Source organism: Clinocottus analis, unplaced genomic scaffold (genome assembly GCF_023055335.1).
Source record: "Clinocottus analis isolate CAN_PGR_092001 unplaced genomic scaffold, fCliAna1.0.p SCAF_23, whole genome shotgun sequence".
In the NCBI taxonomy this organism is placed as follows: Eukaryota; Metazoa; Chordata; class Actinopteri; order Perciformes; family Cottidae; genus Clinocottus; species Clinocottus analis.
Window position 1 is genome coordinate 6,609,242 of NW_027175965.1, and position 26,679 is coordinate 6,635,920.

General features: G+C 44.5%; 1 protein-coding gene across 2 annotated transcripts in view; it reads left to right on the forward strand.

The window, feature by feature from the left end:
- Positions 1–26,679, forward strand: part of cachd1 (cache domain containing 1) — a 69,688-nt gene that overhangs the window by 18,381 nt on the left and 24,628 nt on the right. For both annotated transcript variants that reach the window (XM_068589958.1, XM_068589959.1), the window contains exons 2-6: positions 10,112–10,174; positions 14,011–14,159; positions 20,678–20,784; positions 25,546–25,672; positions 26,527–26,671. In XM_068589958.1, the coding sequence (XP_068446059.1) occupies positions 10,112–10,174; positions 14,011–14,159; positions 20,678–20,784; positions 25,546–25,672; positions 26,527–26,671 (591 nt within the window). The remainder of the gene's footprint in view (positions 1–10,111; positions 10,175–14,010; positions 14,160–20,677; positions 20,785–25,545; positions 25,673–26,526; positions 26,672–26,679) is intronic.

Here is a 26,679-nt window from a genome sequence, read left to right on the forward strand (position 1 = left end):
GATTGCAAGTGTCAGACGCTGTAGCAACACATCGGTAAGATTATCCACTGTGAACATGTGTGTGACCCCACTATAGGTCCAAGTGATAATTAAAGGAATGTATAGTACACATTTGCCGGCCGTGATTCACAGCGAAGGCCCTTTTTGAGCTCAAACTCCTTGACCACCAATCCACACAGTCATTTACTAGCATTCTTGTCATGCAGTTGGTCATGAAATTAGCACAGTACTTGGATCTTAAGTAAATTACCGTCAGTCCCCAGCCATTCACAAGATTCACTCATCGATTGGTTCGCGGCTCCACAGACGGTTTAACTCGGATCATCTTTCAGTTCACACAGCGTCACGCAGGAACCGTTTTGATATGGAGAAGCATTTAAAGCCCCTATAAAAACGCAGCGTTTTCTCATTATCTTGCATTCCTGTGTCGAGCTTATTCGACCGCAGCGTGTGTGTGAGGTTCTGCTTTCGTCCTCTTTCACTAGATTTTATCCGCTAAATGGAGGCGCTCGGGTATGCAGCTTTGATCCGTCTTTTGGAAAGTTTTCACATTGGCTTCACTTTAACAGCAAGTTGCTATTCCCATAATGCACTGCTGGCCCGGAGCCACTTAGCTACATACTTCATCTGTTGCTGCTTTCAGAATATATATATATATATATTGAAAAATTAGTAATTCCGCCATCAAGTGTGTTTTTTTTATTTTAGTTTTCTAATTAGTTAAAGTATGATTAGTTCATGGTCGCTGTGGCCTGCAGCCTTGTTTTAATGACTCAACTCCTTTAGCATCAAAGGGTCTTTCTTGTGTAGGGGAAACTGTAAGGTAATGACCTGCACACACGGTCTCTTACCGAATGCACACAGGCACAAACACCACGGAGTTTGAGCGAAGAGAAGAAAGCTGCATCACCAGACGAAGCTGTCGCAGCGTTAGCACTACTTTTTTTCCCGAGCGTTGCATTTTTGCCACAGAACTTCAACCAATTTTGGTTCCGTTCACATATTTTATGGGCATTTTGCATTAGAAAAGCTGTAATGAAATGTCAAAATTCAAATAAATCTTTGCGTAAAACAGCCTTTGCGTTCCAGTCACCGTTTGCATTTGTTGGAAAAGGTTCATGTCCTTAATGGTAGATGGAAGACGTCTTTGCCAAATAATACATTCTGGCTGCAAGAGCATTTAAGTCACATGAGCTGTTCCACTGTCTGTGTGGATATTCATAAAATATAGCCAATTCTAGATAACTAGCTGATATAAACTTGCCCAATTGAAAGAAATTCATGAAGCCGTCTCTTCATTTTTCGCTCGTAAATAATTTCATGGCAAAGCTGACTCGTTTTGTTTTTGGTTTGCAACCTCTACTTCTAACTTCTTCCCTGTTTACTGGATTACAGCCACACGTAAAGCCTAGTCTATACCGCCAACTTCACACCAGACCACGCTGAAGGCCAGGTTTATTCAGGTAGTTCATTACGATCCTTTGTCCTGCAGGACGGCTAAATGGAGTAACACGACACACTCAAACTAAGTTTGATTTCACAAAAATGTAAAGTGTCTGCAGCATGGGTCCTCCAATAATCATTCATGATGTACTTATTTCAACACCAAATATACGTCTGGTAGTTAGCTGCGAAAAGCTGTTTGGTTGCATCGACTAAATGAATTGAAGTGGCTGTGGGATCCATGCCAGTACTCCTAATGGCAGCCATGGTGGACCATTTCTACTTCTCTCAGAGGACTCTTTGTTGCTAACAGCCAAATAAAGACTGAAACACTGTGAGATATTCTACTTTTACACTGTTGTTCACAGTTATAGCGTACATACAAGATGCTTTCTCTCTGCCATCTCTTGTCTTTTCTGCTCCTCTCTGACCCCGCCCCTCCTCGCTGCTCCTCTCCTCCTCCCTCCCATTTTTCTCTCACATGTGGAAAGCATTATATCCTGTCTGGTGGAGAGGGAGAGCAAACATCCCAGGCTGAGACTGAGAGCCTCTCGGGTAGATGTAGGGGTGGGGGCGTGTGTGGTGTATCTGCATGGTGGGACTCTCTCTCTCTCTCTCTCTCTCTCTTGGCCCCCGATGCTGTTTGGACAAAAGGGGGTCTTGTTATTTCAGAACCTCAGCAACCGATAGCTGACAGGCTTCACCCTCCCACCGTACCAGACCTCGGTTGAAATCGGGCAGAAGGAAGATAAAGTCCAGTTAGAGGACTTTGTACTCCAGTAAGTTTCTCATGAGTAACATCTCTGGCATCTGTAAATGTGCGTTCGTAAAACACTTGTGTAAGTCTCTCTTCCTCCCTCCTTTAGGAGTTGGGAACCTTGGTCGTTGTGCTATGACATGTTTCCTGTCCTTCATGTCAAAACAATTTGGTGTTTTTGGATTTACAACTGTTTTGTTGAACCTTTTTTTTTTTTTAAGAGCAGTCCCTTTAGGGTTTTCCTCCTTGTCGACTCAATAAGTATGACTTCAAAATATATCAAAAGAAGTTAAGTTGAGAAAAATATGTGAAACTTGCTTGGCTCAGGACCCACAAATCTGCAATTAGTACATTTTGGGGGATTTCCAGGCAATTCACCGATCTGGCAGTGCTTTTCCTCCAAAGTGATCACATTGAAATCCGCATTTCAAATTGTTCCTGCATTTGATCTGATTGCTGAAGGAAGATCCCCTCGTATTGTCTTCATCTGTGGTACCATGACTGGAATTTGAAGAGTAGCTGTTGAGCAGTATGAAAGTGGGGGATTCACGATAGGCCTGAAAGTGCGTCAGTGAAGCAGTGCAGCCTGGGAGTTGGACTTTCTCTTAAAAATAACTGTTTTGTCCATTACAGCCTTAAGTGACATTGCTATGACAATCCCGTTTTTTACGGGGATATAAAAGCTTGGAATAATTTCCGCATGTGGCTGCAGTCCTTTTCCATTTTCCACGTGCACATGAACATCCACATGCACTCAAATGACACGTATAGAAGATTGAAAATGGAGCACGGTGAAGCTAACCGTGGCGCTCAAAGCCTTTTGACAGGCACACAAACATGCACTCCCCACTCTAACGCGGTGTGTGGGCCGTTGCCCACGGGTTCTCCGATAGTTAGATTCAAGCAAATTAAATTGACCCCCAGCAGCTTCTGAAGGCAGCAGCGAGCAGTTGGCAGACACTGACGGCCAGTCATTTAATTAGGAAACCTCTCCACTGAGTCGCAATAGAGACGCACTTAATCAACCAGGGTTTGGTTTCTCTCCGGTCATTATAGCGGCATTTACACATCCACATGTCTGCTTCTGTTCAACCCCTTCCTTTTTTTTTAATGGTGCCATGGTCACAATATTAATGAGTTAAATTCATTGTATACCCGCTAGATCTGGATTTTCCTGCCATATGTTGTGCTTTAAGCATTCGGTTAGATTTTTTTGAATTCACAAAATATTAATTATTGATTCCCCTTTTCCCCAAAAACCTAAGAATAAAAATATTTTTCTAAAGAGAAGCATATCAATTATCCCCACGCTACAAAAGCTGCTTTGTATCTGATCACTGATGCACGTGAGCAACAAAGAGTCACAAGAAAGACCTTCTCTGTAAGGGCCTTCCTACTAACACCACCATGTGTCATTTCACCTTATTCAAATGTTTTCTAATCGTTTATGGACGTGTATAAAACAGCTTATTCGATGGGTTTAGTTTTGAGAAACTGAAACCGGCTTTATTTGATTTATTTTTGGGGGCACGTTGTTTCATTTCAGCATTTAAAAAGTAGGATCATCATCATCCTTCTTCTTCCCAAAGTGTAACCACACAATAGTCTCAGCTACGTGTTTCCAATAATTGAGAAAGTCCTCAGCCGTGCTTTAATAAACATAACGTCCTTCTGCTGTGACTGAGAGAAACAATGTTTATGCTTGTGTATAGATTCCCCAGATCGTTTGGATCTGTGTGTAACTGAGCTGCATAGTTATAATTGATACGAGAAAACACAACGTAACCTTTTTTTTTTAAAGCATTTCGAGCCGATTTCACCAGGTTCATCCCCATAGGAAAAAAAATGAATACGAATGGGCTTCTCTTCTGTTTCACTCTGTGTTGTGGAGCTGTAAACTGCAGGTGCAATTATTTTCGACTTTTGTTGTCGTATGGTGAAAATGCAGAAACCTGTGCTCTCTCTCTCTCGTTCCTTCGCTCTCTCTCTTTCTCAACCTCGTTTTAACGCTCCCAGGTGCCTGTTTCCTGACTCCGCTTTGTAGTGTTCAGGGGAGAAAAAAAAAAAAAAAAAAAATCGAGATGGGGGGGCGAGGTTGGGAAAGGAGACATAGCGAAGGGTCTAGGGGGGGAAAAAAAACACATTACTCACATGCACATCAGAGACGAAGCTCTGATGCCGCATCACCGGATCCAGGTCTTTGTAGTGCAATGAGCGGAGAGTTGGCTGGGGGCAGGGGATGGGGACGGGGGGGGACGGTGGGGATGGAGGGCTGGAGGAAAAGCCAAGAGGGGATAAAGCATTGAATGAAGGAGGGAGGCTGAGCTGTATGCCAGCAGCATGGAGGAAGCAGCAGTTACTCTCCCTTGGGCTTCAGGCTTTTATCTGTCAGTTGTATGGAAACCAATCTCTCCGGCTCTACAGCTCCAACACATCTCCACTGCAGCCTAGTAGTGTGTGCACGTGAAATGTGTGTGAGACGTTCACAGACATTTCCTACAACAAGCAGCAGCCCGTAGTGACGGATAAGCAGTCGATGGAGCTCCGCGTGCTTGCACCACATTCACAGTCTGGCTCACAGTCACTTGGACTCGTAGGACACGACCCGACTGTCGGTTTGGTTTTCTCACGGGGACGAGGGCAAGCGCGTTCCCTAAGACAAAGTGTTTCAGCGGAAGAGACGGCCCGGCTGGCAGTGGGCCGTGTGGGCTTACGTCCAGTCGGCAACGGCACCCGTCTTCCGCGGAGAGCTTGACACGAGCGACCAGCTCATGGCGGCGGCGTCTCGTGCAAGTGATGGCTGTTAAACGGAAAAAAAACTGAGCTGGAGGCAATATGCGCGAAGTTCTCAGGGCAAAAGCTAACAGTGGCTACCATGTCTGGGTCTGTCTCGCTCATGGCTCGCGGCAAAGTCCTCCCCTACACCTCCCCCCCCCACTACCCAGAAGCCTTATCACACCTGAGCCGCTGGGTTAATTGATGAGCCCTATGGCCACTATGAGCCATTAAAGAGCATACAGCTCAACCTCAGACTTTATACACACACACACACACACACACACAGTTGCCCATGCTCACATTTTGCCCTCTAGTGCGTTCACATATAAACCGTGGTCCGCTGATCAACAAGCCCAGAGGCCTTTCTTGTGTGTTCATGCTCTCCAGTCGGATTCTCAATTAGCTTAGCTTGCGACTCCACTCCAGTGCAGTTTGTGTTTACAGTGCAGTCGGTTCCCTCTTCCTCTTTCCTGCTTCCTTTATTCCTTCCCTACTCTTGCCTTCACCTTCTCCCGTCTGCCCCATTTTTTTTTACCCCCTTCAGTTTTTTTACATCTGTTTTTTTTCTTTTTTTAAACCTCCAGGTCTTTTACCCTGCATTGCATCTTTGTGCCTGTTTCTCCGTACGTTTCCCCCTGAAAACCAACACAAATAACTCAAAGTCTTCGGGCTGGCATTGTCGGCCGTCCGTCTGGATTTTAATTCTCTGCCCCACGGAGAGCAGAAGAGTCTCTTTTTAAATGCAAAGAGCCTCTCCGGGTAATTTGCAGCATCCCCAAGAGAGCCGGACGGAGGAGCTGAAGAGGCCGGCCCAATTAAAGGGATGCCTGGCACATCCACAAGGAGGGTTCCCATGGTTAAGCTGCTGTACCGGGGTACGACGAGGAGCCAAGAAAGAGAAACAACACGATAAAGGGCAGAGTTTGTTTTTTTGTGTGGGACTCAACAAATCAACGCAATGATCTAAAATCATTTACTACAGAGGCAACGCTTTCTTCCTATGTGGAAAAATGCTCGATATTGAAGCTCCTTTAATTGGAGGAGGAACAGGTTAAGTTATGTCTGGATAAAGTTGAGAGAGTTTGAATGCTAAGTCAGTTTTTTTTAAAGATGTGCAACAGAATTAGACTCTCAGCGCCCCGCAGTTAGAGCTTTCACTGAGGTTTAGTCATTCATATCAACCACTCGGCCGTGGTCAGGATTAAGCTCAAGGTGGATGGATTTAAAAAAAAAAAAACTGGCCTTGGAGCCCTGTGATCAATGGACTTTAAGGAGTTTTAGTGCATTTCTTGTGAGCTTAGTGTGGAGAAATCTTCCTATTTGGATGCAGTTCAAATATTTTATTTTAACGGGGCCCTGCAGAGTTTCCCTGTAAACAAACAAAAGTCATGTTTGGTGTTCCTCTCCCAAAATGCATTGTGTGTGCGTGTGTGTGTGTGTGTGTACACATCCTTGAGGTCTAACAAACCTACTCGGTGTCTAGCCTTCCTCATGAAAACATTTACAAAGCTGATTTTATTTATTTAAAATCCAGCCGTGTTTACATCCACGTTTACGAGTGCGCATTCTCCTCTGCTGCATTTGTTGGTGCATTGCAGCGCTTCTTGGCTCCCGCGACACCGTTGGGAGGACTGTGCATCGCTTCCCTTTTTGACTTGGCGTTGGACAAAAAGCTGTCGAGAGCAACACGGACTTGTTTGTTACTTTGATTCATTGGTCGTCCAAATGGATCGCCGCATGCGCACGCGGCAATTATTTCATTTCACGGCTTGATTGATGAGGCAAAGGGTTCATAATGATGTTTAAATATGGTTGTTCCCAAGTGTGTGTGTGTGTGTGTGTGTGTGTGTGTGTGTGTGTGTGTGTGTGTGTGTGTGGTGGGGGAAAATATCGATACACGGAAGCAGAGTATCAATCTTTTATTTAATCAATTCTAAACGTTTTGGTGACAATTTTGTTGACAAAGTTTTCCTTCGGGGACAATTTGCGCTTGAAAAAAAATGTAATGGATCGTATTATATCGCAATATGCAATATATCGCCAAAATATCGTATCGTGACGTATGTATCGTGATGATATTGTATCGTGGGACCTCTGGTGATTCCCAGCCTGTGTGTGTGTGTGTTACATTTTGTTTAATATCCATCTATCATTTTAATGCAAGTTTGAAATGTTCTTTATAGGTACATTTTTTAGAAGACATGAACAGTAACGCTGCGACCTTGACACGTTTCTACCAGTGTGCTGGACGCCTAATGGACATCCTGTATTTCTTCCATGCTGCCATACCCGGAGGAGGTGAGCAGTAAGGGAAGCCAGGGTGCACCCCAGACACCGTGCAGTTGTCCGTGTGCGCCCTTTTCTACTGGTGTGAATGTGTCTGTGTACATTGCAGTGTTTGATTATGGGTCAGGGGAGGCCACAGGCTCACGGTGGCCCAGGCGGCCTCAGGCCTCTCGGGTTTCAGAGCCCAGCATTCCTCCCCGGCTGCTCCATAGCTGTGAAAACCGCAAAGCAGCTCTAACAACAAACACTCGAGGCACTGGGGGAAAGACGGCTAACCCGTGGCTAATCAACAACAGGAGTTCTCTCTCTCTTCGGGATTTGTTCCTGATTTTTCAGAATTGCTGGCTTCATGGAAACACAAAAAGTTTCTCCATTCCAGTTCCCATCTCTTCCCCCATTTCACTTCTCTTTTGTCAGTGTAGAGTTTTGAGGGCACATGAATCCTGCTGACTAGCAGAAGCTGTGTGTGTGTGTGTGTGTGTGTGTGTGTTTGTTTGTGTTTATTTGACCTTTCTACGTCTTTGGGACCTTCTCTTTTCCTACTAAGACGGGTATGGGACGGTAGACTGTTTGGGCTTGATGTGGCACGTTGTAGATAACTCAGTAGTAAAGTGTGTGTGTGTGTGTGTGTGTGTGTGTGTGTGTAATGATAACATAATAAAACTGTTTGTATAGCACGCCGCTGTCGGTCTCACGCTTCTGTAAAATGAAAGGAATTTGCTCAACCGCAGTCAAAACAACCGCTGACACCATCTAGACATTCAGGATTAAAAGTGAGCACTTTGTTCAAAATCTGTTGACGACAGATTGATAATTAGCGCTGTGCTTGTTTCTAGTCCACTCAACTGGATTTTCAGAAATGACATTAGCTGAATGGCCTAATTGTGGCCCATGAAGAGAGCGCGGGGAGGAGATCTTGCCGTTAAGAGTCATTTGTTTATCCGCATCTTTGTATCTGTGTGCTGGTTTGACCTGCAACTTTTTCGATAATCACGTTTAAGTACATTTTTTGGTTGCTCTTATGCCTCGTCATTATATTATAGTAACCTGCATATCTGTCGTTGTTTCGCTGCTGGTCGGTTTCAAAAGTCCATGACATTGTGATGTACATATTCCACTGTTTCTGGTGTTTTGGAGACCAAAAGATGAATCTATTAATAACGACAATCCATAGTTAAGGGACTACTTTCAATACGGTGCTTGCTATTAATTCACATTTCTTTGCAAGGGGTACAAACAAAGAATATATTGTTTGTTACGGCATCCTGGTTTCTGATGTTTCGAAGGCTGTAACATCAAAAAGGAACTTCCCTCGACACCTATGAAACTTTGTTTTGCAGTGCTTTGTAGTGGAGTGTTTGCGGTGTAGGCAGTCCATAGTGAATCAGCTGCAGTTGAGTTGGATGCGGTGCATTGTGGGTAATCGGTGTCCTCTGGAATGTGTCAAAACAAAAGGTGCGGACGGGCAGCAGGAACTCGCTGCAGTGAGGAACCAGGTGATTTAAGGCTTCGCGTGCAGCACCTGCTAACCTGTTGCCTCGGCACAAACATTAGGAGTTAGGTTTGGAAAAGTGTGAGGAAAGAAAGAAAAAGAGAGAATGTTTAGCTGCTGGAACTCAGCAGACCATCTGAAAAAAAGTGTGTGTGTGTGTGTGTGTGTGTGTGTGTGTGTGTGTTATTCGGGCAGCTCTTTAAATGTGTCTCTGGAGCTCTCTTAGCGTGTGTTAAGGCTGAGGTCACACCAGGACTCTTTTTTTCTTCTTCTTTCCATGCCTTAATGTAGCGCTCTGCTTTCTATTCACTTAACAATATAAATCGGGGACTATTAAAACGTTTCAGTCTGGAAGGCGGACGGGGAAATTCAACATCACCTTTTTATGTTTGGGGGCTAATGAAACCGTTCATTTCGTGCTATGGATGACCTCCACATTCAGACAGGTGACGCATTTTCCTCCCCTGTCTGAACCGATGTAAATGGCGTTACGGCCGAGGTCCATGAGCGGGTTCGCTTTGGCAGCTGAACCAGGTTCATCGTTCTCTCTGGACCAGTGATAAAGTGGCTCCAGATGCACCTGTCTGAGCGGATAAATGCTTTAGTGCTAATGTCTTCAGAATGTCTTCAGCTTTTGTTTGTGCCACATCACATCATGCTGGCAGACATGGATGAAGTGTGATGGGCAGAGCGTTGGTTTACATGCCGTTACAGGTTGAGAGGGACCAGATTTGTAACGATGTTTTTTGTACGGGCGGAACAGAATATTCAACGTAACATTTATTCGATGCTTTTATTTGATGAATTGAAATGTTTTCGTTGAACAAAACAAAGTAATCCGATACATCAATGTATTTAATGTGGTTACTTAACACAAATGGCTGTAAAATAACGTAATATTATCACAGAAAAGCCTAAAGAAAATTGAAAAATACTGACATAGTACAGGATTCAGAGCCCAGTGGCAGCTTCATTATAGCGAGTAGTTTTAACAAAAAGGTCTTGGTTCGGCTGGATTCTTTGTAAATGTAAGGAAAGTGCAGGCATGGCTCTGAACGTGAAGAGGCGTGAATGCTTGATCTCTCTGGTAAACTTGTGACAATAATGCAATAATGTGTCCATTTATTTATTTTTTTTACATGGAAATAACTTTTGTATCAACACTTTTTGTAGATGTACTCACAGAGCGTTGATAACGAAAGCGCTCTGCTCGGCAACACCTGGCCCAAAAATCTATTCCTCTGAAGGAAGTCTGCCAATACTCTTCCTCTGGAGATGGTTTTCAGTTATTGGATCCGAGTTCTCTGCCTCCCCTCTGATCTAACGTCACCGTCTCTGCTTCTTTCTCCCAACAGACGATTTTCAACTCGTTTTCATACAACGAGAAAACATCAAACGGAGAGACGGAGGTGCAGCAGGTGAGTAACCAGGGGGAGGGGGGTGTGTGTGTGTGTGTGTGTGTGTGTGTGTGTGTGTGTGTGTGTGTGTGTGTGTGTGTGCATCTTTTTAGTGCATGCATGTACCATGGATGGTGTGTTTCTCTGGTCTTGTGTAGTGTTCAAATCAGCAGCGGCAATAAACAGACACACTGGCAGTCACACATACACTCGCCATCAGAGGAATAAGGTGGTTTATTAAAATTCTGCGGCTGCCGTCTCATTGGCTTTGAAGTCCTCTGTCTGTTTTTTCACTTGTCTGTGAGCTCTCTCTCCCTCTCTCTCTCTCTCTCTCTGCTCATAATATGAGTGCACAGCTGCAGTCAGACATAATATCAAGGCTCCATAGAGAGAACGGCATCTTTTTTGTTGACCTTAAGTCAAAATGTACGCCAGCCAATTTGGACTTCCATTTGAGAAACGTTGCTCAGAATCTCTGGTGTCTTGGCGTCAAGTCAAACATTATTGCGTGCGTGTTTTCCACTCTCGCTGAAGGGATTGTTGGAAGCATGGCGGTAAACGACACCAGACTGGTAAACAGCCAGCAGCAAGAACAGACAGGTGGATGTTTGTTTGCGTCTCTCTTGCGTCCTTGCTTCTGTCCGTGCGTCCCCGTATCCATCTGTGTCGAGGTGTGTGTGTGTGTGTGAAATGTACAATATCTCTCACTTTGCACAGCTGTTTACTATTCCAGAGGCAGCTCCAAGTTTGGCCTTGACGCCGTGTCGTTTCTCCTTCTCAATGGAGACGTACGCCTTTTCTTTGCCAAACTTGCACAAAAACAGTATTTAAACATCCCCCCTAGTGTTTCCAGGCGATTAAGAGTTCAATTTGATCATCATAACCTGTTGTGCAAGTCTCTCTTAGTGTGTAGAATAGGTCAAAAAAGCACTTCCCTAAACGGGAACCTCAGCTACAATACTACGCCCTTCAGACTAATTCAGATGGCAGCTCTCTGGTTGTGTCCAGGAGGCAAAGCGAGTGGGTTTGCAGAGGTAGACGAGCACCCGAGAGGACACTCTGGCCTTGAAGATGAGTTGTCTTTTGGAAATTCATTAATCAGAGACACACGCAGACTCGCTGACATGTCGCTCTCCCAGTTCAGGGTTGCGGTGTGTTTTCATGCTTACCTCCCCGTCACACGCATGCAAGCAAATGGGTTGTTTTAACAAGAAACTCAATTACTGAGCGAGCAGAATAACACGGTATACACCCAACTAATACCTGTTAATTATGCCAAAATACACTGCTGTCTTTGCCAGGTTGATCCTGTGAAAGATGTGTATCAAATGAATAGTCTGTGGTGTGTTGCTGTAATAATTAAATAATGCTGTATGCCACATTTAATGTTTATTGCACACAATAGCACTGTGTGGGCATACAGCTTTTTTTCAAAACAGGTAAATTCATCTCATATTAGCATCTTTTAAGATTTAATGGTTGGTATTTCTTACATTGTACACACAAATTGAGCTTTTCTTTCATTTCAACATTAAAAAACATTTCTTTACTTTACTCATTCATCCTGAAAAATCCCATTCGGTGGAGGAAACAAAGTCAGCAGTGTGAAAGCCCTAACAAAACTTTCTGACAAGCTAACATACGCTCATTCAATCCCAAAATCTGTGAATCGAAGTAGAAGCGAGACGCGCCGTCGCGTTTCCGCCGAGCTGTTTGTTCGCGGCGCAGACTTCGACCAGCGTCCTTGTTCTAGTCACCAGAGTAAGTCCTGGTCTTGCCATGGACACCACCACCACCACCACCAGTAACTGTGTTTGCTGGACGGCCGACAAACCTCAAAACTCTCAATCTGAGACGTCGAGGTTGCACCCGTTCCACTCGCTCCAGTCCTGTGGCAGAAGCAGAAGCGACCCCTCTGGGTGCTGTAAACCCTCAAAGCTGCTTGTGATGGTGTCGGAGGGAAGAGCCCTCCGTGTCTTTTGGAAAGTGCGGTTACTCTGCAGAGCGCAGGTTCGCTCTGGATGCCACGAGGTCGACGGTAACTTCAGCTTCAACTCGCACGGCTGGAAGTTTCTCCTTTCCCTCAAGTCGAGTCATACTTTCTTCATCTGTCTCTTTCTCTCTCCCCTCCCGGCTATGGAAACACTGGCCCAGTTTCCCCCTTTTTAACACAAAGTTCACTGCAGCTAATTTGCGTGTGTGTGTGTGTGTGTGTGTGTGTGTGTGTGTGTGTGTGTGTGTGTGTGTTCCATGTGGTGGAGCAGGAGTAATTGCGGGCTGCGCCTCAGGCCCCTGTTAAACCCCTAATAGGAATAGCGGCCGGCTGATTAGGTGTACAGGCGGTCAGTGGGTCGCGGTACATTTCCTTGTTCCTGGCTTGAGTCGCAGCCCTTTTGCAGGCACTGGTAATTATGGGACGTGAACAAAGGGGCTCCAGTTACTGTGAAAATAAGCCCTTCTCTGTATTCAACAAGGCCGAGGAAGGTAACTTACAATAGCTACGGAAAGTATTCAGACCACTGCCATTTTTTTATTGGGCCCGACAGCGGCCGCGGTATTTGTTGTGTGTTCACCTTGTGAGTCTGTGAGTGTCATAAAGACGTTTACTGTCGCTGGAACTGCCACAGAAGCATCTTCAAGAACTTCACCAGGTGTTTATAAGTCTTGTCTGTTGACTTTGATATCGTCACAAAACATTACAGGTGTGTAGTTGTGGTCAAAATGAAGGGTGTGGTCTGTGCAAGGACGCTGGACGTAGAGGGGTGGGATGTGTGGAAGGACCCGTTTACACCCCTGATCCAATATGGCGGCGTCGCTGGTGTCATCCCATCACAAGATGATCTTTAGAGCTTCCATTTTTTCGGGGGAGGACTTTATTGTTTCCATGATTGCACACGTATATCTAGATAAAACATTTTTTACGTGAAACAAATGTTGATGAAGAAACCTTTACACATGTATTCTTACATTTGCAGTCCACACACATGTTTGTGAAAGTCTATCGTAACACTTCTAACCAGAGGAACATGGATATACATTCAACCATGGAAAACATGCGGCGGTGAGGTTTGTCCAGTCAAAGTTGTGCAACCCGAAGACAGAGTCGGCACTGTGTGCTTTACCTGCACCGATGTTTAATTCTAGTATTCCCTTTAGATCCATCATGTCATTGCGGATGAAAGAGGGCTACATTTAGAGGTTAGCTATTAGCATTCACAACACAAAGACAGAAAAGAAAGCAGAGGTCGCTGTAAAAAGATGCTTTATTGAGAACAAAACAACAACAACAAGATGGTGAGGATATAAAATCGAGAAGCAAGCAGCCAAGAAAGCCAATAAGGATTTGGGGAAAAAATAGAAACATGGTGACGAAGCAGAAAATAAGATTATATTAAAGACTAAAGAAAGAAAAAAGTGTTGTGTAAGAAGAGGAGAGCTAGTTTAGGTCCGTTTATACAACTGCATTTCTTATTTTATATGCATATACGTGATAATTATTTAAACTTTTACCGTGAAAAAACAACAACACAAGTAAACACACTAGCAGCGTTTTCTGCAACTGCAACATATACATATCACTATTGCAACTCTTAAAGAATCATTTATTTTGGGATGCACATTCTGCTGTTAGCTGTCCCTATTCGTTACATCATAAAAGGAGGATGCTATTTTTTAAAACGCTTGTGGTGTCGGTGCAACAGCTATTACTGTCGAGCGCTGGATTTGGAGTTGTGTATGAAAGAATAATAAAACACAAATGTCTAAGGTTTAATTTAAGCGAGGAAGATGTGAATGGGAGTTAACGGCGTCTCCACTGATCACTGACTTGTTGATGTGTCTCTGTTTCCTTTGTGCAGTTGGCCAAAAAGATCCGTGAGAAGTTTAACCGCTACCTGGACGTGGTGAACCGGAACAAGCAGGTGGTGGAGGCCTCGTACACCGCCCACCTCACCTCTCCGCTCACTGCGATACAGGACTGCTGCTCCATACCTGCATCTATGATGGAGTGAGTCACTTTCTCTTATGCACACACACACACACACACACACACACACACACACACACACACACACACACACACACACACACACACACACACACATCTGCAGAAGCTTTCTTCTCTGTCTGTAAAGCCACCTCCCACTGTTAACACCTGTACTCTGCTCTCTGTACATTACATAGAGTTCAACTACACACACACACACACACACACACACACACACACACACACACACACACACACACACACACACACACACAAATCCCCATTTCTCCCTTGTTTAAACATGTTGTAACCATCTTGGATCACATTTCTAGATGTCCTTCTCCCCTGCAACGTTTTCCAGCTCATCGATTCTCTTCGTTGCGTTTCTTTTAAACGGTTTGGGCAAACGGGTCACAAGGCCTTTTTTTTTTAAAACTATTTTTATAAAATTTAGTGTGAGACTGAATGTTTCAGATTCAAGTCCTCTACTGGCGGAGTTTGGAGTTGCCCCAGCCGACATTATAGACCCACAGCGTCTCAGCCAATCACCAACTCCAGCAGGCAAAAACACAGTTCAAAGCTGAGAGCTGCTTTCAGTTCTAATCTACAGAGCAGCAGCTGTCTCTACCCATCATCCTCTCTCTCTCTGTATCTCTCTCTATCTCTCTCTCTCTCTGTCTCTCTCTTCCCCTTCTTTATCAGCCAATGTAACCAGTTATTTCTCTCTGAAGTTTTTTTTTCTGCGAGGCTGCAAGGTCACCTGTCTTGTCTTCATTCGTGCAGAGAGGAGGCTGCCTGGCTCGGGGCCAGTGACCACCTGTAGCCAAATCATGCACACACAGCACACTGTACATGCATGCAACAGTTGTTCACATGCAGACATGTTTTATTTATGTCCAGACGCGTGCTCTAAACCCAGGTCTAAAATAATCGAGGAATCGTGGGAAAAAAGGCGATATAAGATTCTGTAGGACGGATGAGATGATGCAGAGGGAGGCACACGGGTGGAGGTGGTGGTGGTGGTGGAGGACATACCAAACTGAAGCCGAGTCTGACAGATCCCTGAACTTCAAAGGATCTTCCTCAGGGGAGGAAAAAGGCACAAAGCTCTCCTGCTTTTATTTTTTTTAGGTTCATGTTGGATCGTGAGAATACTTTCGCTTTCTCTCCCTGAGCTCTCTGCTCCAGCCGAAGAGCCGACCACCTCCCGGGTTCGGTCAGGCTGTGATGTTCTCCTCAAGCTAATGGGAAATGTAGTTCTTCAATGCTAAACCAAATCTTTGTTCTTTTAAAATAATGAGTTAATGCGTAGCAATCATTTTAGAATCTGGTTCTCTGAATATGTTAGCTTAAATGAGCAATATGTAATTATAACCAACCATTCAGAAACCAAGAAGTGTTGCTAGTACTTAAAATGTAGGATGTCCACTTGTTTACATGTCCTGATCATCAATCTACCGTCAACGATATGTTTTCTATGGAAACATTTATATTGGCCTATTGCCTGTTGATTTCTGAAACTCTCACATTCAGGTATTTGTATTAACCTAAGAAAAAAAAAGCTGTAATTATTCATTTTCAATCCTCATCAGCAAACAGTTAAAGCTCAAGCATTATTCAGCTACGTTCAAGTGAAGGTGTCTGCCACGCTGCAACAGCATCCGTTCAAGAGGTTTTGTTGCGTCTCTTTATGAAGTGTCTTATTTAATAAAGCCATAAAATGCCCAAGGAAGAAGGTGGACGGTAAATGAACTGACAACATGTGCCTGGCTGGAACAGGATCTTAAATCTGTTCCAGCCAGGTGACTTTAGCTCTCAGTACTCCACTTCAGTGTCCTTCATTAGTTTCAGGCATCAGCTGCTTCTGGGGGTCTCAGTCAGGTCAGCCAGTTTAGATGGGGGCGAGAGGAGAAGAGGGGATCAGGTGGTTCACAGGGTGTCCGTGTCTTTTAGCCGTCAAGCTAGCAGGCTATCGTTTCACAGGGAGGCCACCGAGGGCAGCGCTTAGCGCCCAGCGGTATGCTTTAATCACGGCTCGGCCTCAATAACAGGCTGGACCTAAAATTAGAAAATGTCTCGTGGAGTTTGGTGTGTGTGTGTGTGTCTGTGGTTATATTTTGAACATGCACTCTCCAGGTGCTCATTTCAACAGTTCCACCGCTATGCAGTTGTTAAAGTGAGAAGTGTGCTTGGGAGCAGCCCAGATGGCATTTTATGGTCTCATTTCACCAGCGGTTCCTGAAGGAGATAAGCTGCAAATGCACTGTGCCAGGAAAATGATATTCATATAATCCTGGTGGAGTATCTTGTGAGACGCAAAGTGACTCGCCCACAATTGAAGAAGATAAAGGTTGAGGGGAAACCCAACGCGACTTGGCACGGTGTCCGTAAAGGCGGCTGGGCTACTCTGTCTGCTTCAGTGTTGTTGAACCACAATCCAAAAGTGTTACACACGACTGTGTGTACAGAGGAGATGACGCTGTTAGATTGAAAGGGAAGGCAGCAACGTTATTCCAAATTGTCCGAAGGGATACATGTTTTTTCCAAGTCTGCGTCCATCGCCATCTCCTGTACTGAGTGACGACCCATTTCAAACCTGCTTCCATCTGTGACGAATAGTCATTCTTCTTCTGTTTGGAAAAGCTTTTCTTCTAGAGGACATCATATTTTTGACCAATCCATGAAAAGTCGTTTGGTTCTATTGATCCTAGGTGTTTATCTTTTACACTGATACGTTTCAGACGACTTTAACGGGTCTCTTTATATCACAAAACAGATCTATGATCCGTAATATTCAATCTATGAATGTCCTTTTCAAGTCTTCCACACGTGGCATGGGTCTGGGTTGCTAAGCAGAACACCAGACAACATGATATCATACAATACGTGGGATGATATTGCAGAACGTCCAATACCTTCACTCCTAAATGAAACATAAAGATTAAGGCCGGCACGGTGCTAAAGCAGAGCTCATGTTCCCGAAGAGGAATTCTCGCCATCTGAGCTATTTGACAGATTTACGGTCCAGATCAAGAGTATATCTGGCACCAGTGAGCAGCTCCTCAAGAGTTGGAGCTTCAGATCAATCTGATCTTCTGGCTGCTCAGTCAGCACGATGAAGATGATGATACTTGTGTTTGCACATTAAAGAAGGCGACGGCGAAACCCCGGGAAGGTTGAGAGGGAGTTCAAGTGACTTTACCAGGTGTACGTATGTTTTTTCTCTGTCCTCGTGCTTCTGTGAATATCAATCTACCCTTTTGTTCCTCTGTCCTCACCCACCCTTAAACTTTACATCTATTTATTCACTCCCTCCTCTTCATCTTCCTTTCAGTCTTCCCCACATTGATTTCCCTTCCCTCCCCTCTGCTGATATTCAAGGATAGTTTATTCTCCCACACCCACGCAGACTTGTGTCTCAACGAATTGCTGTCCTCGTATTGCTGGAAACATGAGTGATTTTTGAAAAACCCCGCCCAACAAAACGAGCTCATACTCCAGATCATCCGGCAGCCAGACGCTCTCCTCACAGTCCTTACTTATGTTTTGCTTTGTGGTACATTCACGATGCCTTAAACACCTCTCAGTTCAAGGATCGCCCTCGGGACAGCGAGCGCCGCGGGGCCCGCTGTCTGAGGCCCCTGAGCTCTGGTCCCGTTAGCCCGGTGTGTAATCCGCCTTTTGTGACCCCCCCACCCCCGACTCCAACCCTCGTTGATCCTGGCTTTATAGGTCTAAATCAAGGAGGGCATCAGATTCACATCATCGTACACGATCCCTGTGCAGATAGTTCAACAACATTGCGACAGGAATTCTTTTAGTGAAGTTATCTTTGCCACTGTTGTCGCTGCAGTATTTTTCCCACGTTCATAATTATTTGTTTATTCAGAGCCGTACAGTCTCTAGTGTATTCCATACTGTTGCTCTGCGATAACATATTCAAGACATTTAAAAAATACCAGTTTGTTTCAGATTGCGTGACTTTGAAAGGTGTCGCTAATATTGTTTCCACTCCCATTTACACACATGAGACAGGCCAAACATATTTGAAATAACTGGAAAAACAAAGAGCACAGGATTAAAATCCCACGGTAGCTTCGTTCTCCCTTCTTGTGAAAGTAGCTGCTGGTTGTTTTTTTTTCTCCAAAATCCACTCTACATATTGATACCACAATGAAATCTGTTTGGAGAGAGCTTTCTTCAAGCGCTCGTCGTCGTTCTCCAGCTAGCGTGCTGCCGTTCACTGAGGGATTGCAAACACATTAGAAAGAGCATCACTTCTGCCGTTGGAGCTCGCACGACGGCGAGCCTCTTCAGGCTCATTGTACACATTAGGCCTTTTGAATGCCACGTGATTGCCTCCTCTGTGGATCCATATGGTTCTTGCAGCAGGGCACATCTTAATATCACGGATTTCATGGTGAGTCACCCGGGAGGTGCTGCCTTATTTAGAGGCGTCTGCCTGTTTCACTCTGAGACGTTGGCTTTGTGCTCTTCTCTCCAGTGAGAAGATTTGTTTTCAAAACTGAAGACATTTCTGGAAACGTTGTAGTTTGAATCCGTCTCGCTGGCCCGTTGCTTGTGCTTTCTATCTGTTGAATTGTCCTCAGGATCTCTTCTAATTGCTGCACAGCGAACAGCCCCATGTGGGTGGTATGGTAATCAAGCAAGCATTCCAACAATCCATTATTAATATGCATATTCAATGGCATACATTCCTTAAAGCACCGCACACTCGGTTTGGACCATGCATGGACTTATGCTCTTTATATTCTGTAAATCAAATCAAGCGTGTGCTGTTGTTTGGGCTCGTGTCTGTCCAGCCTGATTGCGAAACCCATTTTTTTCCCCTGCCCTCATTAAAATGTTTGATCACAGTCGCAGCCCTCCTCCCCTCGTTGCTCTCGCTCCCTCCGCTCTTTCTTGTCCTCGTATGCGTTTTTTGATGTGGAATTCAAAGTGGCTGCAAATGTATTATTTTTTTTTTCTCATCTGGCACACATTCATGCCGAGCGTCTTGCCCGCCGTTTCTATGCAAAGTGAGTTGAAGGAGAATAGTAATGACTTTGGCCTTTCGGGACTCTAAATGAGTGAAGTTCAAACGCAGCCCGTACATCACAGCACCTGTCAGTCAAACCGGGCCAGGGCCAGGTCTGCAAGCACAGGGAGCCAACGAGTGTGTAGTCGTGTGTGTGAGTTTATGTGGGCACATGTGTGTCTGTATGTTGCCGAGCCAGGAAGAGGGGGGAGTCAGTTGGAGGGATGGAAGGATCAAAGCGCCGGGCTTGGTGCAGTGCAGAACAGGCTGCTCCTCTGCATAGCTCCCCTTTTAACTCTTAACTAAGCTCTTAACTCGAGATACCAGCTCTGGAAACCAGGCTCTCTCTCCACACACACACACACACTCTCTTACCTCAGAGATAATAAAAAACAAACGTAGAAAAGTCATGTGTTGAAGACGTGCTGATGGCAACTCGGTCTCATTTATTTGACATCTTTTAAACACATTTGGGTGTGTGAGCATTCTCGAGGACAACGCTGCATTACTGACACATCTTTCACACATCAACAGAGCTCAGGTAGCATGATATTGTGAAACGTAATAAAGCCTCTGTTTATTACGAGCTCACAACACTGCCAGTCCCCTCCGTGTCAAAGGTTTGCTGTCTCATAGCTGCCATCAGAAGCGTAGCTTCAGTGCTAACAGACACTTTGTTAAGTGCATGAGAGGAGCATATCAAAAAATGTAAAAAGAAATGCTATTTTGGGCCAAATTTGATTATTAATCAAACAAAGACACACGTGTGCTTTCGTTTTGATGTTTTTTTTTTTAGGTGACGACCTAAAAGAATAGACTGTGGAACAGATGTAACATGTTTGTGATACATTTGTGGTCATAACCTATTTTTTCTGATAATTAAATCATTCATTTAGATTAATGTATTTGCATATTATAAAAAATACCCTTTGTTGATGCAGACATACTGATAATACAAGTTTAAGGATCAGTGACCGATGATCCGAATCATCAAATTCTCCAGGGCAGCCCTTCCCACGATCACATTCAGACATATTCAGGGAACTCTGCATTGAGTTAGGGGAGAAAAAAAGCAGAATTTAAGTAGTTTTCCATGGAAAATATTATTCACGAACCAATTAGTCCTGATTTTGATGTGAGGTCTGTGCAGCAGACCACGAAGCCACCGATCGAGTTCACTTCAGATGAAACGAGGAGGGGCTTTTGGAGTCATCAGATGTTTCCTGTTGCAATAACTTCATGGATTCACATCGATTTGTTTACTATTTTGTGTCACAAGCTTTTTTTTAAATATTTTTTTAAAGATAAAACAAGAGCATGATCATAAAGTCCGAGGTCTTGGCAAACCTGTGAGTTTGGTTTTATTGGAAGTTAAGCGGTGGAGTAGTAAATCTGAAAAATGTGAGTGCTGAGAGAACGCAGAGCTGCTGCACCAACAAATGAGCCTGACACACTTTTCTCAAATGTTGCCTGTTTGTGTGTTTTTTATTTTATTTTTTAGGTTTGATGGAAACTTCAATACCAATGTCTCCAAGACCATCTGCTGCGACAGACTTTCCCCCAACGTCAACAGCCGAGCTTTCAACCCTGGACGGGACCTCAACTCAGGTTTGGAAACACACACACACACACGGTAACACACAACCACACACACAGAAACGCACAACTTAAACCATTAAAACTTAAGACTTAATTTGTTTCTACTATGAACGCCAGGCCAGATGTTGAATAATTTAACAGCCATTGCCATGGGAAGCAGATTTTAATTAAAAAGTTGGATAATCTTTTTCTGTTCTCCTTGTTTTCTGAAATGTTAAAAGGAGAGGACATCGATCTGAGATGAACATAATTTGACGTGCGTGTCTTAATATTTTACGGGCCGTCCTGCGCTCCCTCACTCACACTTCTTTCTTCTGTTTTTCCCTCTGGTTTGATTTAAAATATTTTTTACAGCCTTAGATCAAACACTCTTAGTTTGACTTTGAACCCTGCGATTGTATTCAGGTATAGTGTTTGTTTTTACTATCCTGTTATTAACGAGCTTCGTCAATTCTTTGTTTCATGCGTCACTTCACCTCCAATAGAAAAGGCATCAGTTGCGGCGCGTCCAGCTCTGTCAGGATGATATGTAACCCTCGACAGCGTCCTCACAAGTCGTACAAGAGGGAGCGATTCAAAACAGTTTAATGGCGTTCCCTTTGCTCCCACTACGCGTTTATCGAGGCTCCAGATTGCATGAGCACATTGCAGAACATCAGCATGCGAAAGCCACATGTGTCTGCACCACACATGTCAGTGTGCCTTTGATTAGGAGGAAAATGGACCGAATTCACACACAACACAAAACAGGCAAAGGCCAACTTTCCCCTCTGCTTTTCTTTTCTGTTCTGATGCCATCGCTTGGGTTAGCGGTACGATCCCGCTGCTTCCACAGAAGACATGTCCAGCTGTGCGGCATGCATCCATCACACATGTGGGCCGGGACGTTGGACTTTGCTTTCATTCAGTCCAGCACACATTCCCTACAGGAATCTGTTACTGTATGATCCTAATAATTCAAGCTAAACCGATCTGTCAGATTAAATCCCCCTCAATATTTCTACAAAAGTTGTGTGGAAAAAAATATTTGACCAATTACTGTTTCTGCTTAAAATTGAAGCATTTCAAAACCATATTTACCAGTCAAAGTCAAATAAAAATCCAGCTTCACACTCCACAAACACCTTTCTTTTAACCACAGGTGGAGGAGGCGGGTGGGGAGAGGGGGGGGAGGGGGGTTTAACGTTACCTATTTAGAGTGAATTCAGGGGTAACAACACATTACGTAAGTGTTTAATGACATGGCTTTCTCACTGACCGCAGCACATTGTACAATAACAGCAAATTGTTGAAAATGTAGTAATTTGGGGCGTAATTGGAGAAACTGCTGAGAGGCGTCAGCATCCTTCACATTAAGTGCTTGTTGGACCATCAAACAGCCGCTGAAGCCTCCCCCTCCCGTCCCCTCACTATACAGACGTCAGAAACTGGGTAGCTACACCAGAATACTTGTAATTTTGTAAATCTGAACGTGTGTGCCGATTCCACGCGTTTCATCCCGCCTCCTCATTGCTCCATTTGGATCGGATGCCTCGACGTGTTCAGAGGAAACCTCGTTTAAGTGAATCGATGCACCTCCATGACACCTTCCTGCAGTGCACTTCTCCTTCTCTTCAGTCTATTTTTTCACAGGAAGCTTCCAACATCATTTGTTCTTCTTCTGTCCTCCTTTTGTTCTACTGCCCCCTCCCACCCCACCCATTTTTTTTTCCGGACGCCCCAGTCTGCTCCTCTCTCTCTCTCTCTCTCTCTCTCCGCCGACCATTCATAATGACGGCCATTCATAACACGTCACCATCGGCTGGGTGTGATTTTCCCTGCGAGCCAGTCACAGCGAGTTCAAGTTACCCCTCTCCTCTCCCTGTCCCTCACACTCGGCCCTCCTTGACCCCCACGTTCCCAGTGCATTCATTCTCTCCCATTTGTCTCAGCCCAGTCCAAACAAGCAGCTACAGAGGGGAAGGAAGGGGAGGGAGGGAGGGAGAGGGAGGGAGGGATAATTGAGAGGGAGAGAATGATGAATGAAGAGGAAGAAAGGAGGAGTGGGAGCTGATTGAAATAGAGTAATTGTATCAAGACTGCATTGTATTATTTCCATCTCCTCTCATCTATAATTTTACTGTTTTTTTTCGAGGGGAGGAAGGAGAAAAATAGTGGAAGTGAGAGGCGTCACTAGTGATAGCAGCAGGTGGGATTGAAAAGACAAGTAGATGAGAGATGACTGGTGGCAAAGTGCAGCGTGATTAGAGGACTCCATCTTCTTTTTTTTCCCTTTTTTTTTTTGCCCCCTTTCATCCATTTTTGCAGCTTTTCTTCCTTCCTTCCTGCACAATTTGATCCATTTTGGTGCATTTTTACCTTTCCAACAACTCTGACCTCAAATTGGATTCCCACTCAACACACTGTACCATGGACTTGCATTCACCATGCCAAGTTCTGTGACTGTGTGTGTGTGTGTGTGTGTGTGTGTGTGTGTGTGTGTGTGTGTGTGTGTGTGTGTGTGTGTGTGACCTATAACCCAATCCTTGCCTGTCCAGTAAGAAGACTTGCCGCACTGCAAGGCCTTGTCGTCATTTGCAAGTCGACAGAACTCAAACTAATAGGCGTATACTGCTCACGTTGCTCACGTTGCTCACGTTGCTCACGTTGCTCACGTTGCTCACGTTGCTCACGTTGCTCACGTTGTACACGTTGCTCACGTTGTACAGGGCCTCATTTTTATTTTGAAAACCCACGTGATGAGTGTACAAATGTAGCAACGCAAAGGCATGCAGATGCTCACAATAATCTAGCTATGATGCGTTTGTTGCTGTCGTCCACACTAGAATATTTATACTATAGATTAGATATATAGATATAGATTACCGTGAAATTGTTTACATTACTGCATGGCCCCCACAGGACACTTTCTGTATTGCGCCACCACTCAGTCAAAGTTTTCCCTTTTTTTATCTTGTGAAATATCTCCACATGCACACTTTGGCACGTATGGAACTGCATCTACGGTTTGCAGGCGAATAACTAATGGATGTATTTCCATGACTTTCATGTTCCCCTCAGGATAAAAGTAACAACTTTAATGCTCCCTTCACTTGTCTTGTCGCGCCATTTTCGGGTCCAAATTTGTGTTTGTCCCATAGTTTTTGGACCAAATATTAGCAGAACCATTGACATCCTGTTAGCATTTAGCTCAAATCATGGAGGGAACGGAAATGGATAACACCATTATGCTGTAATGCCGTTTTAAGTGAAATATTGATGAAATTTATTGATTCATTGTGAATAAAGGTTAATAAGAACCTACATTTAAATGAATGAAGTGTAGATACCAAATATAAGTGGCACTTTGAGGTCTTAACGTTGTAAGTTTCCCAAATGTCATTCGGGTCTTGTTTCTTGGCTCGTCCATCTGTTTCTGAGAAGATCCAAACACTGATGGCAGAGTGGAGCTCTGTGGCCTGACAGATGTATACACAGCCCTTCTTCCATTGTCAACACAACTGAGTGTTTCCTGTTTATATGAGCCTCTGAGATGGATGGAGTGACTGCGCAGGGATGATGGATGATGGCAACGGGGGTGCAAGAGCGCCGTCTCGTAAATGTAGTTCCTTTGCCAACTACATTACTCAAAGGTGTGTTTTCATGCCGCTTATGATGTTTGACAGTTGGACAGGTTCACAGTTGTTCTATAATTGTTCTATTTGTTAAGTTGTTTTGGATTTTTTTTTTGCTTTCGTTGGGTATTTGCCACGGGATTTTCCACTGCAGGACATAAAATATTAAATTGCCTTTGGCGCCGTAATATTGCCGGGAGTTTGGAAAAAAGTTTGGGTTCTCGTTAGCAGGTGATTAATTCAACGTGATCACAAGCCAAAGTCCACATTTTGAGACTGTTTAGCTCCAGCTGTTAGGCATGAATGGTTGAATGGTGGTTAGCGTGTCTGGCAAAGACCGGAGACTTAATTAATATGGGATTGAAATTCTACCCTTCTGGGAAACCTCCACCCCAATAATAACAAACAGTCAGCTAAAGGGCAAAGTAGCCGGTGAATGTGCACAGCTGCTAATGACGAGCAGAAACCACAATGAATATTTATTAGTCATGAGAAATTACATGTTGTGCAATAACACCCGGCTAAACCAAACACACTTTTTCTTAGAAAAATATTGTTTTTGGACTGAATGTTAATGAGTAATTTCTAGCCAGAAACGAGTAGTAGTTTGTAGTATGAAGACGTAAAACAAAGTGTTTCAAAATGTTTGTTTCGCAGTCCTTAATCTAGAGTTCATGACGGGATCCGGCTAGTTTGTCAATCTTCATAGGATTAGTTCATTTGGTATGCTGTTAGATGATTTGAGTTTTTTGAGAAATTATTTGATTCAACCGCCGAATTATCGTGTTATGTAACTTTAATGAAGCCTGCTGATGGCCATGCTCTGGTTCTCCCATCTGTGTTTCTGCTTTTTGCCTGTAAAGGGCCCAAAGTTTCTATTTGTGTCCCTCGAACTCCCCCCGTGCCCCCGTCTCTTTGTGAAAGGCCGTGTTGTGTTGCAGTGAGCGGAGAGGAAGTTGCTGGCTTTGTGATGGAATCTCTGTGAAGATACTGTTGACTCTGTGACCCAGTAAAAAAAATATATTAGCTTTGAGCAAATACTATGGCTCCCTGCAGAGGTTGCAGTCAAGGGTGTAAGGGTGCATACTTGTCCCCTTTTATCCTACTCTTTTTATATATATATATATTTAACACGTTTGCTCTTCCTTCTCTACAGTGTTAGCAGACAACCTGAAGTCCAACCCCGGGATAAAGTGGCAGTACTTCAGCTCAGAGGAGGGCATCTTCACCGTCTTCCCCGCACACAAGTTCCAGTGCAAGGGGGTTTACGAGCACCGCAGCAGGTATCACGACAACTTCTCCTTTTGGTTCACTTGTTTTATTTCTTTTTTCAATTATCAAGCTCAAAGTTATTGCCAAACACGCAACGTGTGAACAGAAATCACTCATTTGACGAAGTATCAGCGCAGGCTGATGTCAAAGCCATATCAGCGTGTTTCTGTCCTCCTCGTCCACCTCCTCCTCTTCCTCCTCTCAGTCAGTTGTTGTGGGGTGGCCCAGAGGGCATTTTGATGGCACGCCGCCCTCGCACACCCTGACCACACATGCCCTTGGCAGGAATGTCGCTCTGTACCACTAAAGCCTTCTGGAATCTCACACCTCCAGTGTTGTGGTTTTCCTTGTGGCCGCGGCTCAAAGACCTTTCTATTCTCCCTCATCTTTTCATTCTATTGTCTCTTTCTTGCTTTCTGGTGCATTTTTTTTGCATTTGCTCAAGCTTCTTTTCTTTTCTTTTTTTTAAAATAATGTCTTTTGAGAATTTTTTTCTGGCTGTTCGAGTCAGTGAGCTGGCACACGGCCATGAGAGCAATGACGTTACTTGGCTTGCTTCAAGTGTGAATGAGGCTTTGTGCGTACATCACTCCCCTTCTCCAGCCTGTGTTGGTGTGTCCTTGTCCAGCAGACCACACACACACACACACACACACAGCCACTGACCACCCTAATCGCTGCACCCCATCACGAAGAAAGTGAACCAAGTTACTTTAGTTTTTTTACGTCACTTTGTTCCTGCTTTACTGGGCTCGCAGAAAACTACACATCACATGTGTGCGTAGTTATTGCACTTAAATCTGTATATTTGACACAGTACGTGTTGTATGCACCTGTGTCTGATCTGACCTGTGTGCGCCTCCAGGCCGGTGTACGTGTCCGCGGTGCGACCGCAGTCCAAACACATCGTGGTGATGGTGGACCACGGAGCGTCTGTAACCGACACTCAGCTTCAGATCGCCAGGGACTCGGCGCTGGTCATCCTCAACGCCGTCGACGAACACGACAAGGTTAGCGA